Below are 21,020 nucleotides of genomic sequence, written 5' to 3'. Positions count from 1 at the left end.
TGTGCTGTGCCATATTATGCTGTGCCATGCTGTGCTGGGCCATGCTGTGCTGCTGCACTGTGCTGTGCCATATTATGCTGTGCCATGCTGTGCTGAGCCATGCCATGCTGTGCTTTGGCATGCTGTGCTGAGCCATGCTGTGCTTTGCCATGCTGTGCCACACCACACTGTGCTGCACCATGTGGTGCTGCGCCATGCTGTGCTGTTCTGCTATGCCATCCTATGCCACACCGTGCTGTGTTGCACCATGCTCTGCTGAACCATGGTGCTGGGTGGCTCCTGTGCTGCAGTCCCACAGTAGAATTGTGTGCAGCAGCTCTGTTTGTACTGATAAGGCGGATTGCTGTGTGGGCAGCACTAATTTGGGTCTGCAGCCACTGCAGTGGTTGTGGCTGAGCTCTATGGCACTGTTGCTGTGCTGGGCTTGCATGGCAGGAACTCCCCCAGCCTTGGGGGATGCAGGAGAAAGCATGAAGTTGAGTGCAGCCCAACAAACAGCCCTCCTGTGCCAGTGCACCATGCTCCACTCACCCAAATTTGCTATGCTCCCATACAACGAGTGTGGAGCGCTGTGCTGTTTTCAAACTCATCACAACATCTTTAGGCAGAGAGCCCACTGAATTATTGAAATGCAGCCTGCTTTCCGTTGTAATGCACCTGAGACCTCAGATGTCTGTGCCTTGTGATCAATAGTAGACAGCAGCAGTTTGGAAACAGAGAGGAATCAAAGCTCTGGCACAGCAGCCATCCCAGCTGCCAGGAGCAGACAGGAAGGGCTGAGCACTGAAGGATCTGCACACACCCACTGTACAGAGCAGGTCTGATGTGTGCCAGCGTTGTCACTGTGCTGCTCTCACACAGCATTCCATAAACTGCAGGTGGGTACTGGAGTGGCAATGCTAAATCATGACCTGAAGTGGTGATGGAGCACCTGGTGGGAAGGCAGGGCCAACCCAGGGGAGCTCAGGTGTAAGCAATGCACCTGAGTAACCAGAAGAGCTGGAGCCAGGATCCTCCCCTTCCCAGCCCTCATTTAAAGGTTGGCAGTGGAGGTGAGGGTTTCTCACTGGAGATCCCTGCCTACCTGTGGCCTTTTGAAGGTAAGCAGCTCTTTTTCTTAATTTCTACACCTGTGGCTGCTGCATCTGGGCTTGTCCTCATCTACTGCAGCCAAAGACTTGTCCACCTGGAAAAGCTGTGAGTTGTCTCTATCTTTTCTCATCCCTAAGCAGTACTGGCAGAGCTGAGGGCCATGCCGGGGGGGTCCCATGTCCCCTCTGGCCCCCCTGTCCCATTTCACTGTGAGAGCCCTCATTACATTTTGCATTTGGAGTGACTTTTTCCCCCGCTCTAGTTTGCTGTTTGCCTGAAATGGTCTGAAGTGTAATAGCCCGAGACAATCATCAGCATGAAATATCTCCCACATAAAATATGCAGCAGCTATTCAGGAACGAAGATGGAGTGGAATGAGGGCTGCCAGATAAAGATTTAAAGGTGCTGCCATGCTCCTATAGGTTGTTTACTGAAGATATTTCCTCCTAAGCTCCAGTTTTAAGACTGCCTTTCAAAAGAGGGCACCAAATAAAATTTAGCAAGGAGCTTTAACAATTCAAGCTCCGGTGTGCTGAGCTTTTTGTTGCCCTTATGGGAATGAAGCCTCATTTCAAAGGACCTTGACTTTCTTCTGATAGTGCAGGAGAAGTGGCACTGCCAGCGCTATTTTTGCACTGAGACACTGATTGGGTGTGAAATCTGTCTCTGGTGGCTGTGCCAGCAGACCCAGGCAGACAAAGCATGGATGTACATGGCCTGATTTCCCCTGAGATGCTGGGGAATCTGGGGCTTCTTGGTGAAGCCAGGCCAATTGAACAGCAGGCATTGTAGAAAAAGCTTTCCCAGCCATCTTGGCACTGATGTGGCTGCGTGTTCCCCCCCATCCTGCAGCCTGGGTTGGGGAAGGGGTGCACAGGGTGTAGCTGAGAATTTCTGCAGACATACAGGGCTGCAGCTCTGTGTGCAGCCCCGGGGGGAACAATTCTGCACTCCCCATCCCAGCTGGCTCTGGATGATTGGAGCATTGCAGTGACAGGGCAGTCAGTGCCTGCCAGCAGACACCCTGTGAGTAATTGTGGTCCGGCTGTGGCTGCAACGTCTGTTTAAGGTTTCTGCCTGTTACTCAGCCTGGAAGCAGGCATTGCAGTAAGCAAAACTGTCTGACACAGAAGTAATAATGAAATGCAAGGCAATCAGAGCCCTATTTCGTAGGCTGGACAGCTTGCTGTTTCCAGCCCAGGCATCATGGAGCCATGGAGTATCCTGGGTTGAAAAGGGCCACAAGAATCACTGTATCTCACTCCTGGTGACCTGCAGTGCAGCTAGCTGCCTGTGACCCGTGGCTGCTGGGACCCCCTGGGCTCAGAATGGTGCCCTGTCCCAGCACTGCAATACTGTGCTCTGCTGCTGTGCAGGCAGGAGGGTCTGTGCCCAAAAGATGCCGGGTCTGGGTGTCAGAGGCTTTGGGTCACGGTGGGAAACGCTGTCCTGCAATCTGCTGGAGCAGTCAGCACTCCCGAAGTGCAAACTAATGTTTTGTTTCATCTGCTCTCTTCCCCCCTTCCACTCCCCCCTTTTTCCTGGGCTACCGGTGATGCTGTTGGCAGCTCGCACCCAGGCGGCTGCACGGCACCGGGAGAAAAGCAGCTTTCTGCTGCCACCTCGTGATGGCAGCGGGCTCTCAGCCGGGGGAGCGTGTTTGGGTTTCTTGGAGGAGTTCTAGGGCAGATGAGCACCTGGGAATCGCCCCTTAACGAGCCCAGCAGCACGGTTCGTCCCTAGAAGCTGCAGCTTTATTAGGCTGTGTTATTCCTGCAGCAGAGTCCCAATGTCACAGAGGCCATCGGGTGGCACAATCCTGCTGGTGCCTTGGGTTGACGCTCCCTGTGTGCTTTGGGGTGATGGATGGCAGCACTCTCCTCCCCCAGGCAGGCTCGTGTTTCAGAGCAGCGTGGAATCATGAAATCCTGAAGAGATGCTGCAGAGCAGGCAAGGATGCAGTGGGGAGGAGTGAGCTGAGACCTGCACGAGCAGAAAGGTGCAGCAAGCACTGTGCCATCAGACACTGATCAGCCCTTGTCTGGTGCTGTCCCTGACGCTCTTCAGGAAGATGAAGATGTGTGACCCGCCGGTTCCCTTGGCCTCCAGTGCAACTGGGGGCTTGCCAATGGAAGCAGCCTCCTCCTGCCCTGCCCTGGCCTTGGCCACAGCGATGTACTTGGTGACGATGGCGATGTGGTGGGACCTGAAGTCCACCAGTGCTGTGATGCAGTGGTTGAACGCCTCACGGAGCCGCGGGTCTGCAGAGCTGAGGATGTGCTGCCGCAGGGAGGGAGCCTGGCTGATGTCCCTGATGAAGGCACGGTGGGGAGGGGGCATGTAGTCCCTCATCCTGTGCAGGAACGTGGCTGCAAAACACCAGCAGAGACGTTGGGAGAAATGAGAAGAGGCCTTTCTGTAGGTGGGAATATTAGATTGCTTTTCCCCTTCTTGTTTGCCCTTGGAAGGCCTGCCTATGCTTTAGGAGGGGTGGAAAAAAAGAAAAGTTAATGTTAAACCACAGGAGAACCTTTAGGAGTTGGTGTGATGTAAATCCAAGGGAAGAGGAGATGCAGAAGGATGAGTCCCTGTCCAAAGTTCAATGCAAATGCCCTCCAAGAAGTTGACGTTTGCTGGCACTTCCCCTGCCCTCTCCTCCTTCTCCTGGATGCCTATGGGAAAGGTTTCACCTTTCAGATCCCTGAGCACAGGAGCATGCAGGGGCTGAGCCTTGCTGGAGGGCTGTGCTGGGCCCCACAGCTGTAGGATCTATGGGGTACCCCAAAACCCCAAACCAGCTTCCTGCTGGCTTTTCCCTTCTGCCCCTGGCACTGAGTTCTGCTCTTCAGTATCAGCAAGATCCCTGCGCAGCCTCTTGTCCTCAGCTCTTTCTGAATGCGTTAAATTAATTGAGAAGCAAACCCTTATTAGGTCAGGGCTTCATTAGTGTCGGCTTTAACCCTAAAAGGCAGATTTTAGCCTTTGCTCTCGGCATTTGTGCATTATTTGCTATTAGGCCAGCTTTGCTAATTTCTGATAAACACTTTCTGGTGTGGGCAGAGCAATGTGAATGGATGAGCTCAGTTACTGGCAGGGTGCTGGCGTGCTCCTCTCCTCAGCTCTGTACCCATATATAACCTCAGCAAAGAGCTGACGTGCAAAAAAACAAAGTCTGTTCCTCCGGGAATTTATAGCAGCACGGAAGTGTGCCAGAGCCTGGTTTATGGACTTCCTCATATTATGTACTGAGGACAGCCAGAGGCAGCAGAAGGGTTTTGGAGGGCAAGGTGGGCTGCTGTACCTGCTGTAGGCACAACGGGAGCTGCGCAACGGGCAATGCAGCGGGTTGGTTCTGTGCAGCCCCTGAGAAAAGGGAGAAGTGTTGGACTTACTGCTCTCCTGGCTGTGTTGAATCCCCAGGAGCTCATCGAAAGCGTGGAGCACGGAGCTCTGTGCTGCGCTGCCTCCTGAAAACGCCATGGGTTGCTCGGAGACTCCTTCGTAGAGCAGCCCGTGGGGCATGGCCGTGTTGTCCCTCCAGCTGCACAGACATGGACAGGTCAGCACAACCAGTGCTGGGCTGCAGGAGTGACCCTGGGCTGGTAGATGAAGTGCTGCCTTCCTGCCCCCAGCCGTGCATCACTGCACCCTGAGAGCTGTCCTCATATGCAAGATAAATTCGGGAATAAACAGCACGTCAAGGTGCACTGCAAGGTCACGGTGCAGGGAGAAAACCATAATGGTGTGTTTTGTTATGAGCCCCGGGGCTGCATCCTCATCCACTGCCTTTATTTCAGCAGAGAACGAGCCCAGAATGTGATTTCCTCCCTCTCATGAAAGATGTTCATCCCTAGCAAGGCCAGGAACTGAGCTGCTCTGCTGCCTCCCCCCTCTGCACGCCATTAACTCACAGCCGTGTCACCCTGCTTGTGCAAAAATGGATAAATGCTCTCCTGCAAATGGAGAGAGGAGTTATAATTTCAGAGCCATAATGTGCCTGGCACAAAAATATCTCCTGACCTCCTGAAGAATGCACTGTTTCATGGAGCTTTCGGCGTTGGCTGCTGGTGCTGTTTGACTGCAGGAGCAGATTTTGCTCAAATTGCAGAGAAAATAGATTCATTATCGAATACCTTAATATTTTTAGTTCTCCCAGGGATGTATTTATAGTAGCCTTTACTAGTGGGAAGTACTTATAAGCAGAAGGGAATTCAGAGACATGTTTTTCCAGGCTGATGACCATCATGACAAGGTCAGCTTGGATTAAAAAAAAAATAAAATGAAAGAAACATCATCAGGATGCATGGAGCCTTTTGACTTAGGAATGCTGAGAAATGCTGAACAGAAATAAAAATAGAAAACTTCTGAGAAGGCCAAGAGCAGAGAGGATTGTGATGCTGGCAGCCCTGCGAGGAGCTGAGGGACAGCAAAGCCACGGCGCTGTGCTCTGCTGCTCTGAGCAGGTGATGTGGGTGGAGGGAAATGCACCCCACTTACCCAGAGAGGAAGATCCTGATCACGGTGTAAAATACTGCTGGATCCACGTAATCTAGGTGGAAATTAGACCAGAGGTGTTACTGTGGGGAAAATGCAGGTGGTGGCTCCTGCAGCAATGCTTCCTGTGGGCTCCCTGAGCACAGGGGACCCTGCTCTGCCCTCAGAGCAGGGCTTGGTGAGGTGCTCAAAAGCACAGTGCGTTTACACCATGCATCCAATGAGCCCTGAGGGTGCAGGCTGCTGTTACTGTGCATCCATTCCTGGTACCGTGCATCTGCTGCAGGGCTTTGTCCATGTCTCCAATGGCTTCTGCCAGCTCTTGCAGGGCTCGGTGCAGGCGCTCATCATCAAAGTGTTGGAGGGCGTGAATGGCCTGAATGGTGGCCTGCAAGGAGCAGAGAAGGAGAGCGTGAAGTGATGGGCTAAGATGGGTGGAGGGAAATGCACCCTACTTACCTAGAGAGCCTGTGCCCTGAATACTTGTGGGGTCAGGTGGTTGCAGGGCTTGCAGCACCCTACCTTGATGCCAGGCACAGCTGCTTTCTCCACCAGGAGTGTGACGAGGATGAATCCGCGCAGGCTCTCTCCCCCAGGCAGTGATATGATGGGCTCCAGGTTCCTGCAGGGCAGCCAGCAGCTGTTTCCCTGTTTCCCTGCCTGTCTCCAGCCCAGACACCACGTGTGTGCTGCGCTCAGGGGCTGCAGCAGTTTGCACTGAGCACCAATGCACTGCTGCATCCTAGAAATGGGTGAATGGTTTGGAGGATCTGCACAGGACTCGGTGTGCAGCTGCCTGCTCCAATGCTGGGCCAGAGCATGGCTCAATCCTTGGGGGGAAAAATCTTCCAGGTGCAAAATGTCCCACTCTTCAAGCACAGGTAGGCAGGGAAATGCTCTGCTCTGCCTCTGAGGGATCCTAAACCCTTCCCTGGTAGCACTGCTCTGCAGAGGTTGGAGCTGCAGTGGTTCTGCCATGGTGCATTGCTGCTGTTGCAGTGGTGTCTGTGTGCCAAGGACTGAATTGTTTCTCTCACTGGGTGAGAGAGATTTAACCCAGCAGAGCCCTGCAGTGTGGGAGCACTATGCCAATACAAACAAAACTAATGCTGTTAGAAAATAAATAAGCATCTTAAATACTTACTTAATTTCCAGAGGCCTGGAGGCATTTTGAGCATCGACAGCAAATACACATGAAAAGGGGGAGAAGCAGAGAGATAGAGAGATGTTATAAACGGTTCTAGCAGTGGGCTGTGCTGCATAGGATGCAAACAGGGTCGCTTGCCAGTGGGAGGTCCAGCCTTTGGCCACTTGCCCCCACAGGTACCGTGGGGCAAAACCCTTCCCTGGCTCTCAGCCATGGGTCAGCCCCAGGCTGTGGTGGTTCCAAATGGTTTCTGGCTGTGATGGGAGCTCTGTGCTGGACAGGAGCCACTCTCGCCTGGTTACCCGCTGGGATCCTTCCTCCTCCAGTTGGCCAGGATGAAGTCTGCATGGGTGAGGATGGGGGGCAGCCCCAGGGCCTGTGACACCTCCCAGAAGGGGACGGCCAGGTTGCGGGGCAGCACCTGGGGGGGGCACAGAGCACAGCATGGGGCTTTACATCAGCTCTGGCATCACCCCTGCAGGAAGGCTGTGGCCCCCAGAGAGCAGGGGCTGATGTTACCTTCATGCTGCCCTCCTCGCCCTCCTGCCAGACGTAGCCCATGGTGAGGAAGCTGAGCACCAGGTGAGCCAGGTGCAGCTCCTCTCGTCCTTGGAGGTGTTGAGTGTTCAGCTGTGGCATCTGACAGAGAGACCCTCACGAGCAATGGGCAGCACATGTGCCTTGTGTGCTCCCAGCCCAGCAGTGCCCTCCTGGCACCTCGCCTTGCACACCCCCAGCCCTATGCTCTCCCTGTGGATATCTGTTCTTTTCCTCCCACCCCTTCAGGGTTTGCTGTTGATGGAACTGGTTGGGTTACATGTGATGAACCCTGGTAACCCTTGGAATCTCACTGCCCTGCACCGTGAGGTGTCTCAGCAGCTGTGCAATGAGTTAGCTCTATGCCAAATTAAGGCTTTGCTTTTGCAGGCACAAAAGTGACCGGTGCTAACCTGACCCAGTCAGAGCACTGTTGGTTTGCTTTGCATTGACCTTTGCAGACCCAGCTGCATCAGATTGAAGTTTAAGAGCACTCCAAAGCCAGATGCAGTGACATGTACCTGGTGGATGCGTGCACGGAGCTGGTGGCTGGCGATCAGCTGGGGCAGCTCCTGGGCAATGTCCATCCAAGGGCTGTAGGAAGGTGGCAGCTCTGTCTGGGGAGACGGCAGGAGGGAGAGCATCAGGCATCAGCACATCACATGCTGGGGACCAGAGAGATACACAGGTCCTTTCTGAGGCTGGGAGCTTGATCCTGCTCAGGGCACAGAGGGCTGGGAGATCAAGTCTGCACTTGAACACAGCTGCTTCATCCTGGTGCAAAGCAGCTGCAGGTCGGGGAAAGGGAGCACAGTGGCAGTGCCAGGTGTGCACAGGGCAGTGCTCCACTGCATGGGGAAAGGTTCTGTGGCAAGGGACAGGAGCACCCATCCAGCCCTCAGATTTGCAGCTAATGGCTCGTGTCTGGTTCCTCCACTTGTAATACCAGCCCTTGTGATTGTGAACTAATGGCCGATACACAACTGTCTGCCTGTCCCTGAGAGCTCCTGCTGTAAGCTGCGCCTGGTGACAAATGGCACCGCTTGTAGCGCAGGAGATTTGCCATCTAAATTCCCTCCTCGTAAATCCACAGCCGCTATCTGAATTGCAAAGCTCCTGCTCCTCTCCCCCTGTGCCGTTTGCTGCAGCCAGCGTCGTCATTTTTAAAGCGAGGAATTTGTCCTATGAATCTGCCTAAGCCAAAATCTCGCATGCATTCCTCGTTGGTTCTGTAAACTACTGTAAAGCAGTGCTGAGTGGCAGCCCAACCAACACAGCGCTCACCAACCCCAATATCTGCCTTTACTTTTATCTGCCCCGACTCTCTTTAGCACGCAGACCCGAGGGCACGGCTGTGTCCTACCAGAGGGTTGGGCAGAAGGAAGCCGTACTCCTCGGAGAGCTGGAAGCGGCTCAGTGCCATGGGCTGTAGGCTCTCCTCCTTCCCGTCCCCGGCCTCCATCCCCAGCTGGGACACTCTGCTGCCCTGCTTTGTGCTGAGCCAGCCCCGAACCTTGGCCTGGGGGGGGGGTGCCTGTGGCCGGAGGGGCTGAGCAAACACGAGTAAAGGTTGCTGATAAGCAAGTGCTGAGCTCCAGCCCCTGCAGCAGGGATGGGGCTGTGAGTATGGGGACATGGGGAGAAGCTCCAGCATGGCACCCCAGTGGTGTCCTCCCTCCAGGACTGGGGATTTTGTCCCTTGGGGGAGTGGTGTGTGCACCAATTGAGTCCTGAGCCCTGGGTTTGCACAGTGCTGCTAATTTATGTTCTCATAACAGCCTCGGTGCAGCCAAGGTAAATTAAGGGGAGACATGGCTGAAGCTGCTGCCGTGCAGTAAGTGCTGCATAGCAGGGAGCAAAGCTCCCAGAGTCACATTTCATGTAGGTTGAGGATTAATCTGCATTTCCAGCTAACTTCTTAATGGCCGAACACGAGCTGAGGTTGTCTTTAAATTCCTGCTGTCAAAGCACAAGGCTGTAATGCTTGATTAAATGTGCATTAGTGGATGGCATGCTCTTCCCATGGCAACTGCTCCGGGGGGGATGAGAGCAGAAGTAATGTATGAAGGGAGCACCTACACCCTGCCCTGCCCTGCAGGGATCACAGACCTCAGGCACCAGAAATACCTTTTATTGAACAACACACACAAGGACACAACAGTGGGACAGAGGCCTTTCAGTGTCCCTCACACAGACTCCAGCCCCCTGCCCAGGGGTCCATGCTGCTGCTGCTGCTGCCTCCATTCAGAAGATCATCACAGACACCCACGAATTGGGCAAGATCCTTAAAGGCCTTTCCAGCTGTGCTGCTATGCATCCATTGTGCTCCTTTCCTTGTCAGTGCTTTCCTCAAACCTACAGTGGGAGCAGAAGGGGGTTCCTGTAAGTGCCAAACAGCACTTGCCTTCCCCTCCTCATGCCAATGGCAAGCTCTGGGCTCTGCCCCTCTTGCCACCCACACCCCATGGAGGGGAGCAGGCTCACTTCTCTTCTTGTGGCTGCTCTGTGGACAGACATTGCTTCAGCTCCTTTCTCTTTATCACCACGAAGATGAGCCCAAGGAGGATGGGCACACTGAGACACAAGGTGAGAAGCTGCCATGTCTTCAGTGAACTCTTGTTCCAGGGCTCTGCAAGGGACAACTCCTTCAACCCACAGCAGCCAGAGGGGAAACAGAGGGGAAACAGCCCCTCCTGCACTCACAGCCCTCCTTGCTCACCACCACTCTCACTGCTCCCTCCCCGTGACTCCGCTTTCTCCCTGCAATCTGGGGGCTTCCAGCCAACATCACAGTGGCAATCCCCTTTGCTGTCACACACCTGCGTGGCAGAGGAAGAGAAATGATTTCTATCAGCTGACCATGAATGCATCCTCACGCCTGCAAGCTGCAGAGAACACAGTGGTTCCAAAACCAAGCACACGTAGCACTGTCACTTACACCGTGATCGTGGCATTTTCTCCTTATGTCACAACTGTAGTTCAAGGCAGCAGCAGACACACACTTCTGTTCCATGCAGACCTAAAGCACAGAGTCGGCACACGATGGACACCCACCTCCTGCTTCACCCCATTCAGTGGCATTCATACTATCGATCTCAACTTGTTTGGGATCCAACCAATGGAAAAGCCACTGCCCCTGGGTCTCCACTGCTGCAGAAATGCTTCTGACATCTCCTCCTTTCCACAGAAGCCACCCCACACCTCAGCACCGCTCACCTTACGGTCGTCACAAACGCTGCCATCCCTCACCAGCATGGGGTCCCTCTCTGTGCGAGGCTGCATGTAGTCCAGCGTGACGCACAGCACGTTCTGCACCAGCACGTAAACCACGGCAGCCCTCTCCTTGGTGAAGGGCACAGTGCCCAGGTACTCACAGATGAGCTTCCCGCAGCGGAGATCACTGCAGGCACGAGGAGCACAGGGCTTTGCAAACCACCCTCACCCTTCTGCTCCTCTTTGTGTCGCTCTCTGACACAAGAGGGCTCAGCGCAGCCACGGGAGAGAAGCATTTCCACAGCCCTCACCTCCAGGCACAGCTGTGGTAACCACTGTGATCAGAGCCGCAGTGCCCCATTCTGTCCCTTTGGCCATTGACTTCCTCATAGCAGGCCAAGGGTCCGTTTTTGGCATCTGCAAACACACATCATCACTGCCAGAAAGCCTCACCCCACCTCGCAGCTGGGCGTCATCACTGGGACCATCTGCTGCACCCAGTGGTTTTGATTCTTGGCCCTTTATACCCCCTGCAAAACAGCTCCCCCAGCAGCATGCTGCCCCACCTTTGCCAAAGATCTCCTGGCACTGCTTGTCAGCAGTCTGGCACACCCCCCTGTAGCAGAAGGCAGTGTTCTGCCTGCAGGGATGCCCATCCATGACCCACAGGTTGGGTGCGCACGCCCCAGAGGTGCCATTGCAATACTCCTTCAGCTCGCATTCATCCTCAGAGCTAGTTCTGCACAGGGTGCCTTTCTTCATAAACTGGTGGGAAGAGGCAGAACGAGAAGAGCTTTGCACAGTGCACACCCACAGGCAGCAGCACAGGGTCCTGTTAGGGTGCTCTGCACACAGGTCTTGCAAACAAGCAATGCAACACCGCTGCAGCACGGCTCACCCTGCACCTGGAGCAGCACGGCCCCGACAGGCACTGCACCCCTTTCCTTGTCTTACAGCCCACAGTGCAGCAGGGATCACGCCGGCACTCCTGGAAGCAACGAGCACAGACAGTCAGGAGAGCTCATGCTGATCCCATAGGGATGTATGGACAGAGCTCCAGGGGTTCCTGGCATGGCTCTTCCCCAGGCACAGCTCCCACCAGGGCTCACCACCCACCTCCGCCGACCCGCAGTCACAGGCCTCTCCCAGCTCCACCACTTTGTTGCCACACACTGGAGCTTTGTAGGACACGTTCACAAGTGGCCTGTTCAGCAGGCACTGCCCTTCTCCAGAGGTGAGAAAACGCTCCAAGTCTCTTATGCTGCAGTTGCTGAAGGCTTTGGCACCAGCTGAGTGACTGTAAGCAGAGGGTGAGGTCTGTGTGCCGGGGCTCCACGGCCCTTCCCATCAGCAGAAGCTACATTAGGAGGACAGGAGCCTTACACTGCACTGCTCTGCATGATGCAGGTGGCTCCCACACAGCTGCAGCTCCCGGGGTCATCGTAGCTCATCCCCAGGCTGAGCCCAAGCAGCTGAGCCACGGCCACTGAGAACATCTCCAGCGTTGTGGCACGAGGGCACTGCGAGGGCACTGCAGCTGTGGGGCACCGCCAGCCCAAAGCCCCCACACCACAGCTCAGCACCCAGCAGAGCAATCCCTGCTGCCAGCAGCCCTCACCCACAGCCCAATGCTGTGCCCAGGCACAGGGATTCCTGCATGGACACAGGGCTCCATACCAAAGCTACTCCTCCAGCGCGGTCCTTGAGGCACAGCTTCCTTGCAGAGGATGCTCCCATGGAATAGGACTGCTCCCTGTAGCTGAGGACAGCACAGACCGAGCCCTGTGGTGCTGCCCTGCACTACACCAACACTCCTATTCCTGTCATCCCCACGCCAGTCATCCCCTCCTCACACAAACAGGAATGTTATGTCCTGCAGCTGCGAGGTACGATGTGTGCTTTTCCACTGCAGAAATCTCTGCAGTAACTCTTCAGCAGCTCCCGTGGTTTGAATCTTGTTCTTTTCTGTCCAGAGCTCCAGGGAAGTCAGCACTATGGTCAGGTTGAGGCGAGCGAACATCTGGAAAGAGGCAGAAACAGTGGCTGGTCGGGGCAACTTTGCTCCCCACTCTTTTGGTGTGGGGTCTTTTCCATCCCTCTGCAGCACTTCTCCCACCCAACTGAATGCACTCACGCTGTTCACGTAGCTGAAAAGCTGCACCATCTTCGTTGTCACCACGTATTTGTCTGCTCCCATGTAGTCGTACTGAAAGATGACAGATTGCAGGGCACAGGGGCACCCCGTGCAGGGTCTGCCCACAGAGCTGCCACCACGCATTGCCCCCACACTGGGCAGCTCTCCCATTGCAACCCATTCCGTGTCATTTTCCATGCCCAGGGGAGCTGCTTCCCACCTCTTGGGGCCTGCCAAGCCCTGTGCACATTTCCCCTGATGTTCTGTGAAGGTTTTTCCTAGGGAAAACAATTTAAGGATGGAGAAGATGCGAACTCACCAGAGCTTTGTCCAGAATGATGTGCATCTCCAGATACCGAGGGGACTTAGGAACAGCTTCCTTCGCCTTGAGAAGAACAAAACAAATTAAACAGCAACAAAAAATCCCCACACACATTTTAACAAGGGGAGTCATTAACATTTGAGGTGCTGAACAAATGCAGGAACAACACCCAGCTGCAGAGAGCTGGAGATCTCCCAGGTCTATGGCATCACTGCACCGAAGCAAACTGCCCCGAGCTGTGCTCACCGCTCCATCCCATGGTTGTAGGGACACCTCTGCAGCCCAGGCGAGGGAGCTGCTTCCTCCCAGCGGCTGCGTGCCCACGTTCTCCCCCTCCATCTGATAAACGAGGTGCTGGTAGCCAGATGCAGCCTCCAGAGGCTTGATCCCATAGCTGGTGTTGGCGAGCTGCAGGATCCCACTGCAAGGTGAAGATGCAGGGCAGGAATGGCTCTGCTGCAGCACTGCCGGTCCCCTTGCCTGTGCTCCTGCTGTCACAGCAGGGCGGGCAGCTTACCTGAGCCCGGAGCAAGTGCTGAGTGCCACGAGTGACCCTGGGAAACCCTCCACGTAGCCTTCATAGAAACAGTCGCGCTGGAAGCAGTGAAGCCGCACCATCAGCTCGGTGCCTGCTGTGTGGGGAGCAGCAGGGAGCAGAAACAGCGCCGGGCACCAGAGCTGAGCGCTGTGGTCCCGTCCCATCCCCTCAGGTTCCGAGGAACGAGCACCGAACCGACGGCATTTGGTGGCCGCTCCTCCCGGCCTCAGAGCACCGTCAACTGAGGTTTCGTGCGCTCCCCAGGGGCGGAAGAGCATCCCAAGGAAAGCAAGAGGCCTCAAAGAGCGTCCGTGCAGAAGGGAAACTGCACCGCTGCTGCTCCGGGTGTCCCCTCCAGCCCTACCCAAAGCCGTCGGGCGCAGCGCACGGCCGCACCGTTACCTCCAGATGCGCTAGTTCGGTTTGCTCGCCTCCGCCGCTGCCGTCGGTGTAAATCCGGACCTCCTCGGGGAGAAAAACTCTGCGCACAGAACAGACGGACCCTCCGCGGTGCCGCTCCGCTCCGCACCCCGCCGGGGCCGCCCCCGTTCGCCGCCGCCATCCCCGCTTACTGCTGCCGCAGCCGCACGGTGCGGGGACGGCCAGCGATGGGGATGCTGAAGGTTCGGATGCGGGGCCGCCCCTGGGCCGCTCCTCCCAGCAGAACCGCCAGCAGAACCGCCAGCCCCAGAGCCGCCCGCATCGCCCCGACGACAGCCGGTTGCTTCAACGTCTTTATTGCTCGCGTCAATCCCCCGCGCGCTGCCCCGAGCCACGCTCCGGCTCCGGCTCCATCCCCGCACGGCTGCTCCGGCTGCTCCCGCTGCTCTCGTTGCTCCCGATGCTGCTGATCTCCTCGTCGGCGGAGCTGCAGGGACAAATGGGGGCTCAGCACGGGGTTCTCAGCGCAGCCCGGTCCCTGCTCTCACACTCCGCCTCCAGCCAGACAGACTGCCGGACCCCATCACATCTCCATTCCCAAAACGTGTGCATCCCAAAATCTGTGCCCCATTATTTTGGGTTGGGGACACCGTCACGGAGCACACGGTGACGCCCCGAGGGACACCAAAGATGCCTGCCCTGTCCTGGACCTGCTCTCACGTTGTCTTTCTCACTCTCTCACTGCTTCACAGCGGGACAGATGTGTTGCTTTCCAGCTGTGACACCTGTAGCTCCTCCTGCATCTAACTTTTTCCCCTTCTACAGTTTCCTTTCCCTTGGAACCAGCAATTTCTCCCAGGCCTTTTCTGCAGACAGCCAGCTGGGTGGCATGGAATATGTCCTCTGGATCTCAACAGCTTTCCAGGAGCTCCCACCGATCCCTGCTCACCCACCCAACGTCAACTCACTCAGCAGCTTCCATCTCACTCCTGGCACAGCGCCGCATCAGCCGGCTCCACTTCATGATCAGGATGACGATGCAGATGAGGATGGGGACGAGGAGGCAGAAGCTCAGCAGCAGCGCGTTTTTCATATCCTTCGGAGAGACCTTCGGGGCATGGCCTGGGGACAGAACCGCACGGCAGCCCAGGTGATGCTGAGAGCCCTGGGGCTGCTCGGGGCCGCTCTATGCGCACTCACTGTCCATTTCCCGCAGCCGCTGCCCGCTGTCAGTGCTGCCACCCAGCGCAGATCCCCGCGTGCTGCAGTGGGGTGGCTTCCAGCCTGGCTGGCAGTGGCAGTTTTTCTTGTTATTGCACACCTGCAAGTGCCAGAGTGAAAAGAAAACTCTCCGTTTCCAGTTTTCCGCTAATCTAGACGAGCAAATACTCCAAGTTCCTTCATCCCATTTAATTTTGGCCTTAGAACATTAAATAGTCTCACTCGATTTCTCCCATGCTGCTGCATGATGACTCTGGAGGACGAGGACCCCCCCAGGTTTGGCCAAGTCCCAAACACCTGGAAATAACCTCTCGCTCCTCTTCAACACTGAGCAGCACAGCATCGCCTCCCCAGCAGCACTGCTGTCACTTACCCCGTGCCCATGGCATTTTTTCTCTGCATTGCAGTCATAGTTCAGAATGGAGTGTGGGTGGCACGTGCCATTCATGCACACCTGCAAGTACAATAGGAAAAAAAAAAAAACCCTGCTGGGCACTTTTCTATCTCCCTTCATCAAGCTGATGATGTCCCATGATCACAGGGTGTAACAGCTTTGGAAATAGCTGCTATTTTGCAGTATAATTTAAAGGTTGTCTCTGCTTATTGCCTGTGCCATTGGCTTACTGATCATCCCTAAGACCAAGGAATCTTTCATAGAGCAATGGCCAGCTTGGGGAACACTTCTTACCTTTCCAGGACCACATTTTGTGCCGTCCTTAACCAGGAGAGGATCTGCCTCACTGGGTGCATGCATTACATCAAAAGACACACACAGATGTTCTTGCACTTGAGCATAAATGATGGCACCCTTTAATTTGGTGAAAGGGACATGATTTGGGTATGTGCAGATGAGCTTTCCACAGCCCAGATTCCTAAGAAATTCATTAGAGCACAGCAGAGGAAGAAAAGTCAGTGTGCAGAACGCAGCAGTGTGAGATCTTTGCATGAAGTGTTGCTTGGGAAGTAAAGGGAAGCACCAACCAAACACCCTGGGTTACACCTACGGCCAGGAGCAGGGCTGGTAGCCATCCAGCAGCCGATTGCCGCAGTGCCCAAACCTATCCTGATGACTGTTGATTTCTTCATAACACGCCAGAGGGGCGTTTTTTGCACCTGGAAGTTTGGAAGCAACAGAACAGAACGGCTAAACACGGCTGTGTTTAGCATAGATCAGTTCTTTAGGTTAGAGGGACCCGTTCCCAGTTGTGGGGGGGGTTCTGGCCCCAAAAGCACTGCGCCAAGTGCCTCTACCTCTTCCATAGAGCCGCTGGCACTGCAGCTCAGCAGACTTGCAGCGCCCGTGGTAGCAGTAGCCTGTGCTGTGCTCACAGCTGTGCCCGTCCTGCACGTAGACATCAGGGGGGCAGGAGGCAGAGGAGCCGTTGCAGAACTCGGGCAGATCGCACTGAGCGTCGGCGGGGGGACGGCACGGAGTGTTGGGAGCTTTGAACTGGGATTGAGCACCAACTGCTGGCTGCGGCTCTGTGAGCACCGCACCCTCATCCCGTCCATCCGGCTCCCACCCAGCGTTTCAGCCTTGTTCAGCGTGATGCTTGCCTTAACTCCCAGAAGGGACTCGCCCGTCTCACCTGGCATTTTGCACAGCACAGTCCCAAGGAACACTCCGAGCCGGGCTTCAGCTTGCACTGCGTAGTGCAGCACGCATCCGCGGCACACGCCTGCAAGCACACTATGAGCTTTTGCTCTCGCTGCAGGATGACTGCCGCCCCCGTCCTGCCGTCAGGGAGCAGGGCAGGGATCCCAGCCCCACAACCATTCCCCATCCCTCTCACCACATCGCCACCGCAGTCGCACTGCTCGTCGTGCTCCACCACGCCGTTGCCGCAGACGGCGGCTCTGGGGTCGGGGTGCAACTGCAGGGCACTGAGGAAGGGGCACTCTGGGTTTAGCCATAGGAACTGCTCCAGGTCTGCAGCGCTGCAGCTGCTGAAGGTCTTTGCCCCACCGATGCGTCTGAAAGAAAGGGTGGACCTTGGCGTCGCCACTGCTGTGGCACTGGGCAGCATTCAGGAACATCTTGATTTTGGAAAGAAAAGGGATTGTTTTTCAATAGAGAAGCCTTTATCCTTCCCAAGCAGATTTAGGATGGATGTCAGAGGGAAGTTCTGTGCTGTGAGAGTGGTGAGGTGCTGGAACAGCTGCCCAGAGAGGCTGTGATGCCCCGTCCACCCCTGGAGGTGTTCAAGGCCAGGTTGGATGGGGCCCTGGGCAGCCTGGGCTGGTGTTGAATGTGGAGGTTGGTGGCCCTGCGTGTGGCAGGGGGTTGGAGATTTGTGATCCTTGAGATCCCTTCCAACCTGGCCATTCTGTGATTCTGATGGGGATTGGGCATTGTTCAGGAATTTCTTGCTTTCAGAAATAAAACTTTGATTTTCAAAAGCGAATCCCTATTTATCCTTCCTCCCTTCCCAAGCAGGTACCCCTGCACCACCTCCACCACCACATCTGCAGCAGAGCCCTCTGCTGGGGGTATCTGTAACACAGGAACCCCCGGGCACTCACAGTGCTCTCGATTCCATGACACAGGTGTGTGTGGGGCAGTGGCAGCCCCGGCCATCATCAAACCCCATGCCCAGGCTGCGCCCCAGCAGCTGCGCCAGGACGACGGAGAACGATTCCAGAGTCACGGCGTGCTGCAGCTGCAGGAGAGCAGTGCTGTTGGCTGTGATACGGCCTGGCCACATCCCCCCATTCAGCACAGCCCCATATCATGACCCCATAGCACAGCCCCATAGCAAAGCCCCATACCACGGCCACAGCAGCAGATGCATGTCTGCGGCACAGCATCCCCGGAGAGGTCGCACCCACAAAGTCAGCCTGGTCCCGGTACCTGGAACACAGCAGCTCTGTGCAATGCCCAATGATCCAAAGCACAAAGGTTTAGCAGCTCACTGCTAAGGCAGTGGCTTTCTTACATCAGCAGGTAGGGCACTACGTAGTGCCGCAGGATTGCGTTGCTCCTCTTCCAATCCAAGAAGCGCAGCAGCACCATTTCTCCAGCCCCCGTGGTCTGAATTTTGTTCCTCAACCTCCAGACCTCCATAGAGGACAACGTCACGGTCACATTCAGGGAGCTGAACATCTGGATGCACAACGACAGAGATGACCTCATGTCGGGCAGGGAAGAGCCCGCTGCCGTTCTGCGCACGGAGCACCACCGCCCCTCAGTGGAGCGTTTCGTTATAGGACAACACGGCACCAAAGCGATTTTAGGGACTGGGAGTAATCCCGACACAGCACGGTTGAAAGCAAACGTGAGACAAAGCCGAGCAGCGCCGAGCTGAACCCAACCAGCAGAACTCCCCACTGCAGCACACAAAGCACAGGTGAAACTCACGTTGTCGAGGAAGCTGATGAGCTGAACCACCTTCTGTGACACGATGTATTGGTCGTCCCCCAGGTGCCTGTACTGGAACACAGGGATGCACGGTGGCTATTGGCCGTGCTGTGATGGGCTGACGGCCACGGGGGGGCACAGAGAGATGTGGGACCACTGCGAAGCTCTGCAGGAATGCAGAGGACAACCACAGCCTGGAGTCGTCTGCACCAGGCTTACCAAACTCCTTTCCAGAACCACATGGAGCAACACCTCTCTGCGGTGCCTTGACAGTAGCTGGAGGAGAAAAAAAGCTGGTCACTGTTAATTAATCTATCCATGTAATTGAGACGTAATGGGTGCTGAGCTCCGACAGACCCAGAGATGTTGATGCTGGGTCAGTCCCAATGACAGCACTCACTTTCAGAGCTGGTTGTGCTGTGTCAGAGCTGCCGTCAGCTGCCAGCTCATCCCTGCTGACCCCAAGGTGGCCGTGTGGGAGCAGAGCCTCAACTGCAGCCCCAGTGCTCACGGGATAAACCACGTGCTGGAAGGAGGGCGAGGAGCCCAGCGGCTCGATCCCATAGCTGGCATTGTGGAATTGCAGCAGGCCCCTGCAGGGGGCACAGCGTCAGTCTGTGAGCAGCGCCGGGCAGCACTGAGCACAGCAGCACTGCGCCCCATACCTGAGCCCCATGCATGTGCTGAGGGTCACTGCTGAGCCAGGAATGCCCTCGATGTAGCCACGGTAGTAGCAGTCGCCCTACGGCAAAGCAAAGGGAACCCTCAGCACATCCCAAACCTTCCCAACTTTGGCTCTGGTTGCGTATCTGCATGGACAGCTTTCTGTTCCACCCCAGCACTTCCTGCATGGTTTAGGATGCCAAAAAGTGGAGAAAGGAGGGAAACTCCACTCTCCTGTAATAAGGAGAGACAAGTCTGAAAGCACCGAGCAGGAAGGCCACCCTGCAAACTGCCAACGGAGAGAAGCTAGCTGAGATTACCTTGATATAGGGTGAATCAGAGCGCAACGATCCTGTCTCATTGTATGTGTAAATGCTGAAATCAGCAGGTAAAAAGAACCTGGAACAGAAATACAGCAAAACGCTCTGAAAACACCCAAAGAAATGTTTATCTGGGATTTCCCCAGATCAAACCAACTGCTGCAGCCACACTGCACGTGTATGGAGCCCACAGTCCCTGCAGACCCCAAACCGCTGCCATTGGAGTTGCAGGCAGGAGCAGCCCCAGCCCCCAGCGCAGCCATGGGGGGGTGGCAGCAGGTTGGAATTGCCAAAACAGAATCACAGAATGGCCAGGGTTGGAAGGGATCTCAAGGATCACAAATCTCCAACCCCCTGCCACATGCAGGGCCACCAACCTCCACATTTCACAGCAGCCCAGGCTGCCCAGGACCCCATCCAACCTGGCCTTGAACATCTCCAGGGATGGACGGGGCATCACAGCCTCTCTGGGCAGCTGTTCCAGCCCCTCACCGCTCTCTCATAGTAAAGAACTTAAGAACAGGTTGGAATGAACTCACTGCTGCTTGAGGTGAATGGTGTACGGCCGCCCTTCCACTGAGAGGATGTAGGACTGCGTGTCCTTGCATGGGCAGAAAAGCAAAGTAAGAATTAGGAAAGGGAAACAAAACACAGGGAGCAGCTACAGAAGATGCTGCCAACTCCATCACCCACCCTGGGGCAGCTCAGGGTCTCTTCCCAGAGCTGCACTGTAAGGGCTGCACCCTGCACTGGTAGGCATGCACACACACACACACACACACAGAACAGTTTGATCCATACCATCTCTCCAGTTGTGTTTGAGAGCACCCTCTGGGGAACCGTGATGTGCAGAGGCACTTGTGAATCTAAAGAAATGAACTGGGTTTAGTGATCACAGCCCCTCCTGTGGGCACCTGTGAGCTGCGGTTGGGTCGGTGAGCAGCAGGAAAGGCAGCTTTGCATGGGTTGTGCCTGCAGAACTTCACCTGCTCTGCCTCGCAGCCATGCAGCACCTTTTATGAAGGTTAAACCAAAGTCCACGTATTGCTTGCTGGACCCGAGCCTGGCCATATGAACTCTGAGCAATGGGAGCGATTGGAGGCTCCAGGTCAGCTCACCTGCAGGGCTCATGGAGCCCATGCTCGCTGTTTATTGCATGCCAACATCTGCTTCAGGAGGAGCTCAGCTCTGCCCCACGCCGCGGTGCTGCTGTCCCTGAATGGAACTTTGCACATTGGGCACAACAGCACAATTCGTGCTCACTGCAGCAGGCAGCAGAAGGGCTCTTCAAGCAGCTCAACCCCCAGCAGCAGAGCTCAACATTTGCTGAGAGCAAACCCAACCGGCACGGGGTCCTCCCAAGGTCTCCTCCTTACAAAGCCCCAAATCCTCATCCCTCTGCCCACCGGCCACCAGGCGGCTGAGCTCCGAGCCGGGATCCCCACCCACACAGCCCCGCAAAGGGTCGGACTCACGCAGAACGTCCAGCATCGCCAGCAGCATCACCAGGAGCAGCTCCATACTGCGAGCCCTCCGGTAACGGCCCCACTGTAACGGCCCCTCCGTGCCATCCCCCCTCCCCCCCTCATCCCCAGGACAG

The 21,020-nt window shown here is 55.8% G+C and overlaps 3 protein-coding genes across 5 annotated transcripts; all 3 read right to left on the bottom strand.

The window, feature by feature from the left end:
• Positions 1–2,824: 2,824 nt before the first annotated feature.
• Positions 2,825–8,877, bottom strand: IDO2 (indoleamine 2,3-dioxygenase 2). 3 transcript variants are annotated; one of them, XM_042835263.1, is made up of 11 exons: positions 8,634–8,877; positions 7,792–7,887; positions 7,253–7,372; positions 7,036–7,154; positions 6,731–6,745; positions 6,109–6,208; positions 5,857–5,974; positions 5,590–5,641; positions 4,485–4,633; positions 3,623–3,764; positions 3,370–3,461 (listed from the first exon to the last, which is right to left on the bottom strand). In XM_042835263.1, exons 1-10 carry the CDS (start codon positions 8,730–8,732, stop codon positions 3,625–3,627), a joined length of 1,008 nt encoding a protein of 335 aa, XP_042691197.1. In that variant the 5' UTR covers positions 8,733–8,877; the 3' UTR covers positions 3,370–3,461; positions 3,623–3,624. The 3 variants fall into 3 exon arrangements, with proteins under 3 accessions (XP_042691198.1, XP_042691196.1, XP_042691197.1); XM_042835264.1 differs by lacking the exon at positions 3,623–3,764 and having other exon boundaries at positions 2,825–3,461; positions 7,792–7,935; positions 8,634–8,869; XM_042835262.1 differs by lacking the exon at positions 3,623–3,764 and having other exon boundaries at positions 2,825–3,461; positions 8,634–8,861.
• A 526-nt stretch (positions 8,878–9,403) lies between these two features.
• Positions 9,404–10,466, bottom strand: LOC122169212 (disintegrin and metalloproteinase domain-containing protein 9-like). Its single transcript, XM_042835177.1, has 4 exons — positions 10,209–10,466; positions 9,990–10,089; positions 9,755–9,899; positions 9,404–9,625 (listed from the first exon to the last, which is right to left on the bottom strand). Exons 1-4 carry the CDS (start codon positions 10,281–10,283, stop codon positions 9,580–9,582), a joined length of 366 nt encoding a protein of 121 aa, XP_042691111.1. The 5' UTR covers positions 10,284–10,466; the 3' UTR covers positions 9,404–9,579.
• Positions 10,467–11,385: 919 nt separating this feature from the next.
• Positions 11,386–20,939, bottom strand: LOC122169220 (disintegrin and metalloproteinase domain-containing protein 2-like). Its single transcript, XM_042835189.1, has 27 exons — positions 20,407–20,939; positions 20,222–20,286; positions 19,960–20,021; positions 19,421–19,499; positions 19,103–19,179; positions 18,838–19,030; positions 18,657–18,713; positions 18,438–18,509; positions 18,016–18,182; positions 17,849–17,930; positions 17,603–17,739; positions 16,873–17,053; positions 16,669–16,758; positions 16,331–16,529; positions 16,084–16,192; positions 15,768–15,951; positions 15,453–15,533; positions 15,059–15,179; positions 14,827–14,980; positions 14,244–14,345; positions 13,457–13,864; positions 13,186–13,360; positions 12,937–13,002; positions 12,337–12,689; positions 12,161–12,242; positions 11,600–11,840; positions 11,386–11,471 (listed from the first exon to the last, which is right to left on the bottom strand). The coding sequence occupies exons 1-26, from the start codon at positions 20,558–20,560 to the stop codon at positions 11,616–11,618; spliced, it is 3,675 nt and encodes a 1,224-aa protein (XP_042691123.1). The 5' UTR covers positions 20,561–20,939; the 3' UTR covers positions 11,386–11,471; positions 11,600–11,615.
• Between the last annotated feature and the right edge of the window lie 81 nt (positions 20,940–21,020).

The sequence above is a fragment of the Centrocercus urophasianus genome, unplaced genomic scaffold, assembly GCF_019232065.1.
Source record: "Centrocercus urophasianus isolate 14NV4802_14NV808 unplaced genomic scaffold, USGS_Curo_1.0 seq_50, whole genome shotgun sequence".
Taxonomy (NCBI): Eukaryota; Metazoa; Chordata; class Aves; order Galliformes; family Phasianidae; genus Centrocercus; species Centrocercus urophasianus.
Note: the sequence above shows the minus strand (reverse complement) of the source record. Positions and strands in the feature narration are given on the sequence as shown.